This window comes from Carassius carassius, chromosome 6, assembly GCF_963082965.1.
Source record: "Carassius carassius chromosome 6, fCarCar2.1, whole genome shotgun sequence".
NCBI classification, from domain to species: domain Eukaryota; kingdom Metazoa; phylum Chordata; class Actinopteri; order Cypriniformes; family Cyprinidae; genus Carassius; species Carassius carassius.
In genome coordinates, this window is record NC_081760.1 from 3,456,118 (window position 1) to 3,470,486 (window position 14,369).

At 37.0% G+C, this 14,369-nt stretch overlaps 1 protein-coding gene across 2 annotated transcripts in view; it reads left to right on the forward strand.

Annotated features, from left to right (window-relative positions):
* LOC132142243 (kelch-like protein 5) overlaps positions 1-14,369 on the forward strand; it is a 55,180-nt gene that overhangs the window by 4,589 nt on the left and 36,222 nt on the right. Inside the window, exon 1 of one of the 2 annotated variants that reach the window (XM_059551958.1) lies at positions 9,884-10,571. The exons of the other annotated variant lie outside the window; for it this stretch is intronic. Coding sequence (XP_059407941.1) covers positions 10,024-10,571 — 548 coding nt within the window. The 5' untranslated portion in view covers positions 9,884-10,023. Of the gene's footprint in view, positions 1-9,883; positions 10,572-14,369 lie in introns of those variants that run through there. 2 annotated transcript variants of the gene reach the window in all.

The window sequence follows — 14,369 nt, forward strand, 5'->3', positions numbered from 1 at the left end:
GTACATAAGATTTTACGGTTATTTGAACTAAAACTGAAAGCGCTTTATGGTTTTATGCACTGCATGTTTCGAAGTATAACGTGGCACTGTGTTCATTTAAATGCGAGCAGTATTTAAAGTTTTTCAGAGCAGCTCGGTTTACAGTAAATGCTTCTCCATATGAACGCAATCTCCTGTGAGTTTGGGATACTTATAACATGGATTTAGGAACACAATATGCACCAGCCATCTTCTCAAGCTTGTTATAAGCACATATAAACCAACAACAAAAAAGGCCCTGTGTTCCCCCCACCTCCTCCATAAAAGCTTGTTCGTTTAACGTTTTAAAATTAAAAGCAAATAATATTAATATTGTAAAATAAAATTATTTTTATTGTTATTATTATTATTATTAAATGTATACAATATACAGTACAGACCAAAAGTTTTTGAAATAAGTTTCTTCTGCTCATCAAGCCTGCATTTATTTGATCAAAAATACAGAAAAAACAGTAATATTGTGAAATATTATTACAACTTAAAATAATAGTTTTCTATTCGAATATACTTAAAAAAAAATTTTATTCCTGTGATGCAAAGCTGAATTTTCAGTATCATTACTCCAGCCTTCAGTGTCACATGTACAGTAACATCCAGTCTATCACATGATCATTTAGAAATCATTCTAATATTCTGATTTATTATGAGTGTTGGAAACAGTTCTGCTGTCTAATATATTTGATGAATAAAAGGTTAAAAAGAACTGCATTTATTCAAAGTAAAAAAAAATTCTAATAATATATATTCTAATAATATATTTTCTTTACTATCACTTTTTGTCAATTTAACACATCCTTGCTGAATAAAAGTATTGATTTTGTTTAAAAAAAAAAAAAAAAAAATTACTGACCCCAAATTACTGACCAGTAGTGTATATTGTTATTACAAAATATTTATATTTTAAAAACATAGCTTCCTTTTTTTTTTTTTTTTACTTTTTATTCATCAAAGTATCCTAAAAAAGTATCACATGTTCTGAAAAAATATTAAGCAGCAGAACTGTTTCCAACTTTGATAATGAATCATCATATTAGAATGATTTCTAAAGGATCATGTGATAATGATCCTAAAAATTCAGCTTTGCATCACAGAAATAAATGATAATTTAAAGTATAATAAATTTAAAAACAATTATTTTAAATTGTAATAATATATCACAATATGAAATTTTTTTTTCTGTATTTTTGATCAAATAAATGCAGGCTTGATGAGCAGAAGAAACTTCTTTCAAAAACATTACAAATAGTAATGTTTCCAAACTTTTGGTCTGTACTGTATAATTTATAATTTTTATATGAAAGTGAAATAGAACAATAGTCAGATTTCTTATTTTGTTCAATATGATTGTTTATTAATAATAATAATACTTATCATTATTATTATCTACAATAATAATCCATTAATAACTAATAGAAATATAATCCATTGTTGTCGGAATAAATGTGGCTAACAGACCACCAATAAAATGAAAATGACTTTACATGGGCATCCGTGTATTATCCATAAATTACATTTTCCATCATATGGCTTGTTTTTAAAGCTCACGGTGTCATTTTCAACACTGATTTGCTTATATATACATGCATAAAGGCTCATGGAGTTCAGTAATTGTAGGATTACAAATCATTATATTGTGATCTGTGTGTTAATTTGTTAATCGCCGCATCTCAGCGGATTGTGGACTGAAACACAGACAAGGGACAGATGATAAAAGACGGCAGGGAGCTGTCTAAACACACCAGTCCCTGTCAGCGCAGATGGAGGCTGAATGGCAGACTGAAAGAGGAAAGGGATTTTCTTGGCTTTAAAATCTTTCTTTTCTTGGCAGAGCTCTCTCTTTGCTGGTTGTGAAGGTCCAGGGGAGGAAAATTGGCTTGTCTGAATCACAGATGGTCTAAGGCTTGGTCTACACACACACGCACACTTTGAGTTTTTAGTACGCTGTTGAAGTTCACCTCTCCTTCCTCTCTCCTCCCTTGTTTGCCAGTAATGTTTGTCAGCTAATCTTGTCATCAAATGGGTATTACACAAGTGTGTCTGTCAAAATTACGCTCGTACTATCATGCAGTTGACCTCGCACCACAAAAAATTGACCTCTGAGTACGTGTATTTGAAAAAGTTTTGACGCTGTCACTGCATTCTGCATGTGAACATATGGAGAGGGAGCAGAGCATGAATATGCACACGCATGCACACAGTGAGCATATGAAGGCCTTGTCTCCGATTTCAGATGACACCGTGACACTACAGTATGTTGCCAGGCAGCTTTTTATGCACACCTGTACTATCTTTATTAATTTATTTTCCCAGCAGAAAGACATGTGAGTTCCCAGCTGACACTATTATCAAGGGGCTAAAATACTTGAAGTACTTCATTTCTATTCTTGAGTATAATGAGTGTTACATTTCTGATATATATCATTTATTATATGAACTTACATTTCCTTTTACAACTCCTGTCCCATGGGTTCATAGTATAGTAAAGTGTACTTTGAAATTTTGGTAATGTACTAGGTCATTTGGGTACCTGTGTACTGTTTTATGAATACTATGAATTTAGACATACTGCTCATTGCACATACTGTTTTTTCACTACTAATAGGGAATGTAAGCCTATTCAGTTACAGGGTATTTCAAAAGCTAAGAAAGAAATTGAAATGTTCGCTTTTAAATACGTGAAAAGTTTGTGTCGACATATTTTTTCAGTGTTGCCTGTTTGTGGTTTTATTTCTGAAGGATCCTGTGACACTGAAGACTGCAGTCATTTAAACTACCTTTCTAAAATATATTCACTTAAAAAGTGTCACAGTGTTTTTACTGTAGTTTTGTTCAAATAAATCCATCCTATGCAAATAGAGACTTAAAAACATTTCAGAATCGTTATTATTTCAAACTTTTTGGTGGTACATATGCAATCCCATTATCATAGGAACGCAAATAAATTGACTGTAACAGATACATACAATACAAAAGAATGGAATGAAGTAGTCTGCAGCCACACAGAAAGAAAAAGCAATAGTAAACTAATGCAAATGATGGAGATGAATAGAACAGTTAAGTTGGAGACAATGACCAATGGAAATTAAAGGGCAGGGAAACTGAACTGCAAAGTCAACATTTACCTGACTGTTTCTTTTCTCTAGCACACACACATCATTTATGCTCATCGTTGTAGTATGCAGGTCAGACCCCAGGTGTACACGTTCTCGTTCTAGTTCTCCTGGACGAGATGTGCACATGCGTTTCCCTCGCGGCTGATAGAAGAGAGGAAACCTGAATGATCTGTTTATTTACAGCATGAGGCGGCAGAACTATTTATGATCCTTAAGCGATAAGCCTTCGGGAGACTCAGAAAAGAGAAGTGTGTGTGTGTGTGAGTGAGGCTTGACTCAAGTAAGGCAAGACTAGGGACAGGAATAGTCATTTATTTGTTTATCTTTTGAGGGAGAGTGACATTGTAGGATTTCAATATTCCAGCGTGTGCTTTATGAGCTCTTGAAGGTCTTTAGGGTCTAGAGGTTTCTAGCTTGTATATTCATTTTATTTTAAGACCTTTCTGTTTATCCCCTCTTTGATGGAAAGCTGATCTCCAGCACTTATCCCCAGGGTCTTCAGCTCTGCTGCCGTGCGTACAGTTTATCAATACCATAAAACTTAAGCTATGAAATATTACGAGTCTCATCAAGGACGAATCTGTCTCTTAGGAAACATATGTGCCTTACACACACACACACACACACACACACACACACACACACACACACACACACACACACACACACACAATATCACCTTACAAAAATATATTGTGTTAGGACTGGTTAGATGGTTTTATACTTTAATATATAGCATACCACATTTCTATATTCAATATACCATGGTATTTCTCCAAGACAGAATACTATAAATAACAAGAACATCATTTGATACACATACCATGGTAACATCATGGTTTTCAGACATATGTCCTCATTTCATGTAACATGGTGTTTACTTTGAGGTGGAATACTACATTAATACTATGGTGCTACCATGGTGTTACATGTCTAGGAAAATCCAAGATATTAATTACCATGCATCTATACCATATACATTTTGGGGTCACAAAGTCAAGTCAAGTCACCTTTATGTATATAGCGCTTTAAACAAAATACATTGCGTCAAAGCAACTGAACAACATTCATTAGGAAAACAGTGTGTCAATAATGCAAAATGACAGTTAAAGGCAGTTCATCATTGAATTCAGTGATGTCATCTCTGTTCAGTTAAATAGTGTCTGTGCATTCATTTGCAATCAAGTCAACGATATCGCTGTAGATGAAGTGACCCCAACTAAGCAAGCCAGAGGCGACAGCGGCAAGGAACCGAAACTCCATCGGTGACAGAATGGAGAAAAAAAAACCTTGGGAGAAACCAGGCTCAGTTGGGGGGTCAGTTCTCCTCTGACCAGACGAAACCAGCAGTTCAATTCAAGGCTGCAGCAAAGTCAGATTGTGCAGAAGAATCATCTGTTTCCTGTGGTCTTGTCCTGGTGCTCTTCTGAGACAAGGTCTTTACAGGGGATCTGTATCTGGGGCTCTAGTTGTCCTGGTCTCGGCTGTCTTTCAGAGAGGTAGAGGTCCTTTCTAGGTGCTGATCCACCATCTGGTCTGGATATGTACTGGATCCGGGTGACTGCAATGACCCTCTGATCTGGATACAGACTGGATCTGGTGGCTATGGTGACCTCTGAACAAGAGAGAAACAGACAAATATTAGCGTAGATGCCATTCTTCTAATGATGTAGCAAGTACATAGGGTGTTATGGGAAGTGTTCCCGGTTCCGGTTTACCTAATTAATGCAGCCTAAAAATCCTTTAACGGATTTGGATATTAAAAGCATATTAGTATGTTATGTGTAAGCCAGGTTAAAGAGATGGGTCTTTAATCTAGATTTAAACTGCAAGAGTGTGTCTGCCTCCCGAACAATGTTAGGTAGGTTATTCCAGAGTTTAGGCGCCAAATAGGAAAAGGATCTGCCACACGCAGTTGATTTTGATATTCTAGGTATTATCAAATGCCTGAGTTTTGAGAACGTAGCAGACGTAGAGGATTATAATGTAACAGGAGCTCATTCAAATAGATGCTTTAATCTGATCAAAAATGATAGTAAAGACATTTATCATGTTACAAAAGCTATGACTTTCTATTTATCAGATAATCCTGGAAAAAAGTATCCTAGTTTCCACAAAAATATGAAGCAGCTCAACTGTTTTCAACATTGATGATAATTGTCAAAGGAGAATACTGTAGTACAGAAAAACACAGTACTGGCAATATATAACTATTCCATGTACAGTGGTGGTAAAATACAACAAATATCATAGCTTTGTAATGGTATGTGTCCAAAAAACAAATAAATAAATAAATCCAAGAAACCATGGTAATTTTATTGTACTTTTTGTCAGCGGAATATAAAGCTTAATCTTTTCACAGTCGTGCATATATACAGCCTTTCTTTAAATGTCCATCCTGGGCTTGAGTTACAACAGACATCCTGAGGATTTACAGGCTCTTCAGTATAGAAGGAAAAAGAGGGATTGTTTCTGGAGGTGGTCTGCCAGCCAGATGTGTCCAGTCTCCTAACCACAGGCCTGCAATGGTTTATTTCAAGCGGAAATTCTTCTTTTTTAAATCCATTCCTCCGTCCATCTGCTTTGACATCTAAACCCTGCTGGCTCGCCCCATATCACCTCTATCTTTATTCAATTCACGCACTGCTTCCTGTTGAGCTTAAGGAAGAACAATATGAGAAACACTAAAAGGAAGGCTGAGCAGAGAATGAAAATGTCATTGCTGTGTGCAAAATGGGCCTGGTGATATTTTGGTTGATGAGTTTGCAGTGAATGGATGGTTTGTGTGTGTGTGTGTGTGTGTGTGTGTATGGCCGGATAATAATTTCATCCAATGGCAGTAGAGGAAATATGAATGCACCTGAGCAGGAAGAATGCTATTTGGAAAGGAACACACTCTGAATAGTAAAATGTCTGCATGTATATGTGGCCTTTTGAAAAGCATAACTGTGTACACATCGTCATAATGCTGTGTATGACTATAAATATCCATAGTTTCAGCGAAAAGTGTCAGATGTGTGTCAATTTTTTTTTTTTCTCTTAAGGAATGAAACAAATATTTTTCCTCCCATGACTGTTGCAGACATGAATCAAAGCAATGAGACATATAACCTCTCCGCACAGTTCAGCTTTGGGTTTCTGGGATGAGATTACATTTTGTGTGAATGTAAGTAGGTGTTGTTTGTTTGTTTGTCTGTGTGTGTGTGTGTTTCAATGAAGGATGCAGCCGAACTGATGCGCACACACACACACACACACGCATTAATATGTTAATATGTGTTGTGTGTATATATATATATATATATATATATATATATATATATATATAAATAATAACTTGTTTCTGGTCAAACAGGAAACTTGTTTACAGCAGTCAAAACTTCAGTTTAATGATCACAATAAATCATGGTTAATATTAAAAAGTTAATCAAGGAATATGTATCTTTTCTATAGAGGAATGTTTCCCCTAAAAATGCAGATTCTCTTGTCACTTAGCCCTTATGTTCAAATCTGTATGACTGATTTTTTTTTCTTTCTGTGAAACATGAAAACATATATTCTGATGAATTTTCACAGTGCGCTTTGAAAGCATACAAAGAAAGTGTCTTGTTTACAGCACATATTTCACCTGCAGGATGTTGCATGTGTGCAGCAGTAATCCTTCTTTTTACACCACAAGAAATGCTGAATCATGACATAGTTTAATTAGTCTGCCCAGTGTCTCCTCCATGTGCCAGTTTGTGTGATATATGAGCCAGAGAGTTTTGATTTACATGCAGGGAAGATGAAAGATGAAATTAAGGGCTGGGTGAAGGAGAGGGAGAGAAGGATTGGATTAACCTTGAGAAAATAAGTAGGGGCCATAAAGAATAAACTGCTTAATCATCCTTCCCATCATTCGGTGATGTTTTGTGCAGTCACACTAGCCATAAAGCTTTGTGACAACTGTGTGTCTGTGTAGGTGTGAGTGTGTGTATTTATGATGGCGCATATAGAGGTTAACAATCATGTCAGGCTTGCTTTCTCCAGACCTGAATCAGTGAGAAATAAAGCTTTGACCATCACAGGGTCACCATTGACTCTCTCTCAGAAGCTAGTATGACTACTGACCTGAGACCTGTGTTTTCACTCACAGCAGTCTCTGTTCCAGCTGACAGGAGCGCAGCATTGCTGTCAGGAAACAAAGCACTCAATTTTGTGGACAAAAAGCTGGTGAATTTGCAAAATCAGAAAAAAAAAAATAAAAAATAAAAAATTCAAATCAGTCATCACAATAGAAGTCTGCCATTACACTGAAAGATCAAATTATGATGACATTTACAAATTATGAAGGGGAAAAAAACTAAAAACCCCACATGCATGAATGATTTGTTCGTAGTAACATCAGTAACATGTATTTGCATGTTTTTTTTTCATTTCACACTGACTTTAACAGTTATGGTGTAAAGGAAGATTATCAGTAGCCTACATAAATTTGTGAATACATTTTGCTCAGAGCTATCATATGGACCTTGAAATGACATTAATCACTTTTATATAGGTTTATTGCTCTTTTTTGAGTTTATGAAGTCATGTTTAGAATTCCACACAAATTTAGAACAACACAAGGAGGATGAGTAAATAATGATAGATTATGAGTGATTTTTTTTTTTACTTTTAGGGGAGCTATATCCTGCAGTTTTTTTTTTTTTCAGGAAAAGTGCTTATTTCAGGCAAAAGCTATATTTAGGAAGCATTATGGGTACGATGCTCTAAAAATCTGTCTGCCTGCATTATGTGGTTTGTATTTGGTTGCCTCGATGAAAACGATTCAGTGTGGAACCGGTGATTTTCTGGGACATAATGATAAAATGAAAGAATCCTGGTCTCCAGTCCACTAGTTAACTGATGTTGTGCTGCTTGTCAATGGCACTCAGGGCGTGTGGGTCTTGCTGTGTTTATTTTGTGTGCCCTTAGAGCCAACATCTGTAAATAATGTTTCAAAAGCACACAGGAATTCCAGCTCTCTGTTGTGGTTTGCATGGCCTGGATTGAGACCAAACTCCCAACTGATCCTACTGTGAACAATTTACCCTTTCTGCAAGACAATCGCAAGATTGTCATGGATGGTTTGCATCACATTCACTCTTGCACAGAACATAAGTGAAAGAAATGTGGATATTTAAGCTATAGAGCCCCCCCTGCTTCCTTCCTTGCTTCCTTCCTCTCTTTCTTTTCAGTATTGTGTGCAGACAGCATATAGAAGACAAGTAATATAGCCGTTTATTTGTGGCAGATGAACATCTACAATTGCATTGTCGTCTGCTAAAATGAAAGTCAATCGTCTATTGACTTTTTCAATCTTTTTTACACTTCAGTGTCTCTCGATTGCATTCATTTCTTACACATTTCTTGGCATAAATTTCTCCCCCTCAACATTTTGCATTGCTTGTCATTTGCATTTCCTGTGACGTGAATGTGTGTACTGTGGTATTGACAAATGTGAAATAAGGAATATTGAGCTTTTAATGTGAGGTATTGATTGTGTAGAGCGGTGGTCTGGATTGTATTTCTATTGACTGAAGTTAGTTTTAAGTAGAAAAGGTCAAGGAATCAACAGGCATTAAATGTGAGAGGCGTGTGTGCTTAAAATGGCAAGTCGGTGTATTTGTCATGGTAAAGTGCGGTGAAAATAAAGGTTAGCTTGAGACTCTAGGGGGTGATGCTGGTGGAGCAATTTTGCTGGAAACTTTGCTGATGTGTAATGCAGGGTTTTATAGGTTAACCTTAAAAAAGATTGTGTGGGTGTGTGATGTGACACATTAGCGGTTAATGTAGGCCTAAACATTCATTTCCTCTCATCTTTCTTTTTTTTTATATACTGTAGGTGACCATACATTATAGAGTTGAATGACTAGAAATACCCCCAATGTGTTTATTTATATAGGTTTAGATTCTTTTTTTAAACTGTATAAAAGATAACATTTTTGTTTTATTTTACAGCAGCAGTTATGCATCAAGCTCTCTTGCAGTTTATTCTTGATCTGTAGCATGACAACTTGACCACATCCAAATATGCATAGTTCCCTGGGTGAAAAACAGTGAAAGAGTACAGAACATTAATTCATAGTAGGGATACATGACTTAAAAGTTTTCCAAAAAGGGGTGTTGTGAGTTGATTTAAATAAAAGTTAAAATTAAATGAATACAATTGAATAATCTAAAAAGAAAAACACTGAAAATAAAACCGTTACTAAAAAGACTAATGTAGGCCTAAATTAGAACTAATTGAATTCAAGTAAATATTTGAGGTTAAATTATTTCAGCTAACGAAAAGTTCTAAAGAATGATACGATTGTCTCCATCTCATTTGAGAGAACGTAATTTAATGATATTTCTCAAAATGGTTTTAATTTGTTTATTTGTCAAAAATTAATTTATTTCCATGATAGGGCTATTGTTTCTGCATAACATGTTTGGCATAGACTAATCCAAATGTAATTTTCTGAAATCATCATCGTGTGATGATCTTATATATCAATGAAATGTCAATAAGGTTCACTGATTTGGCATTTGGCTGACATTTGTTTGCCTGAATATATATTTATGTACTCAGGTCATTAAAAAGTGTGGAGCAATGGAGGTTTTACCGCACAGATTATCTCTCTCTCTCGCTCGCTCGCTCACACACACACACACACACACACACACACACACGCAGAGAGAGAGAGAGAGAGGTGTGTATTTCCCTCTCCTCTTCGTACTCAGTCTCACTCAACACGTCGTCTCCGTGATCTTCACCAGCATTTCTCGCGTGCTCGTAACCAAGACAATCACGGATAACGAGGCTCGTCGTTCCGTCCCCGCGTCTCCTGTTACCGGAGTCGCGGGAATGTCGAATCCCAGGAAGGAGTTTGACGTGAAACAGATCTTGCGCATCCGTTGGCGATGGTTCGGCCACCCCACATCTCCTCCCTCTCCCGGTACCCAGCCACCGGGGGATCTCTTCAGCAGCAGCGGTGGTAGCAGCCGGGGGACCGGAGGCTCCTCATCCGGCGGCGATCAGCCTTCCCTCGGCGGCTGCAGCAACTCCAGCGCAGCCGCCGGTGCCAGTTCGAGTAACGGCAACTCTTCCTCCAACACAAACAACAATCGAAAGTTTGGAGATTCGGGTCCTAATGGCGGGCACTCAGCAGCGGCAGCGGTGGTAGTTAGTGCCTCCGCGTGTCCTCGGTCCATGAGCCAGCAGGAGTGCCGGAGCTCCCCGCCGGCGCCTTGGGTCTTCCCGGCTCACTCGCGCTCCAGCGAGAGCCTGGAGCCGCTCCTGCAGCTGCCGCAGAAGCAGCAGCACAAGCAGCAGACCTCGCGTGTGAAAGACACCCCTGGCCCTGGAGACGAGGAGAACAACAATAACGTGGAGTGTGACTCCAGCTCGTGCAGGTATGGGAAGCATTATTGGTGTGGTTCCAGTCGAGCACAGCAGGGCGCTTGAACTGAGCTGGTACCAGTTCACAACAGATGTATCGCTAGCTGTTTTCTATTAAGTTTGAACTGTTACCACGAGCCCTCCCTTTTTTTTCCTCACACTCTCTCTGTATGATGAACAGTGCATATGGTATATTCAAATAATTATCTTGAATGACTAAAACAAATATTGCTTAATGTTATGTAAATGTTTGACTTTTAAACACTCATAAACAGACACTAATAAGCTTGAGTTTATTTATAATCTATGATAGTATCAGATACTACTGTCTGTCTTCTATCAATTGTGCTGTTATGTTGGAGAAATTATGTTGAATACAATATAAAGGATTTAATGGAAGATAATGGAAGTTGATGGTTTTTTCTTTAGTTATTATGCATGAATATTTTATGACATCCATATTAATTGAGAAATGACATGCAATATTTGAACTTACAATGAATTTGCCATACTGCAGGAAAATTTTAAGAGTTAGTGATGGCAAAAAGGATGATTTGAAATATCGCAAAAAGCAATTGCTATCAGCACCACACCTCTGGTTGAATTAACAACAGCGATCATATATTTCATAGCTTATTGTGGATGTCTTATCGAATGTGTTATGATTGGCAATTATATATTATGCATTAGGTGTGGTGTTACTAGCTCAACTAAAAATTACAATTCTATCTTAATTAATTCACTATCCACCATTCCAAACCTTTATGAGTTCTTCTGCAGAACCAAAAATCTATATTTTTTATGGCAATAAGTGGTGACCTAAGAGGTCAAATCTCAAAAAGGATACAAAAGTACAATGAAAGTCTACCTATTGCATTATATAGTGTTAGTGTGAAGCCATACAAAAGTTTTATGTTCAATCAGTGAGCTGAACTGACTCGATTCATGAGTGACTCATTCAAGACTGCATTTCCCTAAAGCATATAGATCATCCAAACCATTGGCATTAATTGGCTTATGACAGTGTTCCTGGAAAACACAGCACAGACTGTTTTTGTGAATTAGAACAACTGATTCTTTGAAAAGATCGAAGACATGAGGGTTCAGAAACAATGACAGAATTTCTAATTTTTTTTTGGGGGGGGGGGACTTTCAGTGTGTGACAGAGATTTTAAATTCATGTTTCTTTTGTTGCATCATGAGGACGTAAAAAGCCATTTCCCCACCTTTTGATGTATTCGCTTACTTACTGTAAACATAGTAGTGCGATTATGATGTAACTTCCACTAAACACCCTCACCTCAGTGAGGAAGTGATGTGTACATGATTTGTGCATAACGTTCCTTCACAGATCTTTAGCGTGATAAACGGCTGTGAATCTTTTATGAAATAATTTGAAAGATGAAAACAGACTTGTGAAGTGTTGCAGTGCTTTATGAGATTGCAGAATATTACAGTACATGCTTTATGTGATTGAAAAGAGACTGTGAATGTGCAAGCATCTCTGTCTTCCTAATCTGATACCCATTCTTGGGCTTGACAACTCATTCGGTGTCTGACACTTATGACATTCCGCCAGCAGCAGTGTTCCTGATTTTGATTGTCTGTAGACTTCATACTCTTGTACTATGTGAGTGGGTTTGTTTATTAGTGAAAGTGAAGGATGTGGTTCAATCAGTGTGGTGCAGCTCTGAAAAGCATTTAGTCACTCATCGCCTTGGAGACGGCAGATTGAACTAATTACTTCTGCTCCTTACGGTTCATAACCACACAAACACACGCATCTAAAAAACTGAACCCGAAGACTGTGAGAACTGTCTCTTCATACTTATGGTGTGGAAAGCGGTTTTTTGTGAATTTTTACATTTCTAAGAAATGGCAAGTAACACTGAATTTAAATGTGAAAATTTGAAACGGACTTATTTCTTGTGAAAAATTACAGACACACGCCTTTCACACAGTGATTGTTTTTCCGTCCTCTAAATGTACTTTTGTGAAAATGTCATACTGTTTATTACATTCACAAACCACATAAGCTTGTGCCTTTGACCACCACCTCTTTGTTATTTCAGACACAAGGTTTGTTATAGTTGAAGCATAAATAGGTATTGACTATTTGAGGATTCAAGTGTGACCCCATAAGCCTCCAGGCCCTGGGGCTGTTTATGACTTACAAGAAGGCAAGAGAGTGACGGAAGGAGAGAGAGACAGGAAGATGAAGAAAACAGTCTAGTCGACTAAAACTGCAATTACGATGTTGAGATAATGGGACAAAGCATCTGATATCCGTTGAGCATTAAACCAGGGCTCTCCCTCTCTTTTCTCTGTCTTCAGCTCACGCTTCCATTTATGTGGAGACACACACACACACACACACACACACACACACACACACACACACTTGCAACAATGGAGTAATAGAGAGTGTGGGAAGAATCTGTTATTTTGGGATAAATTCTGCATTTTATGTGGAAGATGGTTTTTATTTTAGTCTTTAATTAGTATTGTATTTATCTTTTATCTTTTTTGCTGTCGTCTAGACTCTAGACGGATGAATAAGGACATAGCCTACAATGGAAATTGTTATAATTGCATTGGGAATGGAATGGATATTTTGGGTGGCTTGTCTTTAATTGCCCGCATTAAACCATTTTCTCCTTTCAGTTCCTCCTTCCATCTCTTTCCTTTTTCTTTTTCCCCCTTCTTTTATGGCGCTCTATGTCTTCTTATCTGCTTTAAGCTGAATGTGTGGTTATGTATACCTATTTGTAGAATAAGACTCTGAGTCTTGTAAGATGATGTTTGAAATGCATTTACATAATTAATGTTCACCACGCTTTTCTAAAGTGTAAAATCCCTCTTTTTCTCCCTCTCCATCTGATATCTTCCCTCGTTACCTTATGATTTGGCCTATAGAGGTTTACATCTGATCTGGTTCTCCAAATGGTGTCGTAATCCCAGCTCAAATCCATTCTGAAATGACAGCAGTTATGAGTGGAGCTCATTATAGCCTGGAAACCACCTCTTTCCTTTAACCTCAACTCAAGTGATCAGACATGCATATGCATATTTTAACTTTTCATTTTGAAGGACTGAATGTCAGATCAGCATGAGGTTTTGAAAATAGAGCAGAATACTCATAAAATGAGAAAGAGATGGGGAGAGAGAGAGAGAGAGAGAGTCGTATACTTAAAGAGGAATGGAAACTAACAATGGCACAGAATGGAGTGATTAAGGAAAAGATCCAGAAGGGCGAGAAAGAGGGAATACTGAAAATGTAAAAAATGAAGTTCGCAGAACGGAAAGAATGAAAGACTGAAGCAGCGTTGGAGAAGCTGCTTTGAAACTACACCCTAACCCTACTCATAACTAGTAATTAACTTGCATTATTATATTAAAGGAAGCTATACTTTATAAAAAATTTTTAATATATATATAAATGCACTGTCTCTTTGGATAAGTTTCTGCTAAGTGTATAAATGTATTTTGCATTTAATACCTTTTAATAAATAAAAACAATGTTTCCACAGCATTAAACTCTCCAGCCAAATTTGATTGAATAGGTTTTAACTCTTTGTGAACCGCTTGATTTACCTCTCCAAATGAATTGATTCACTGAAACGAAATGCTGTTGTTTTAAAATGTAGCATTTTCTAGGTTTTTTTGTGTTTTCTTGCTAAATAGAACAAATAGAATAATAAAACATGCAAAATCCTACAGCTGAGTCGGGTGAATTGGTACATTCAGTTGATTCACATAATTCAGCTTCTGGTGAACTGATTGATTTAACGGTCCAAACAAATGTATTCACT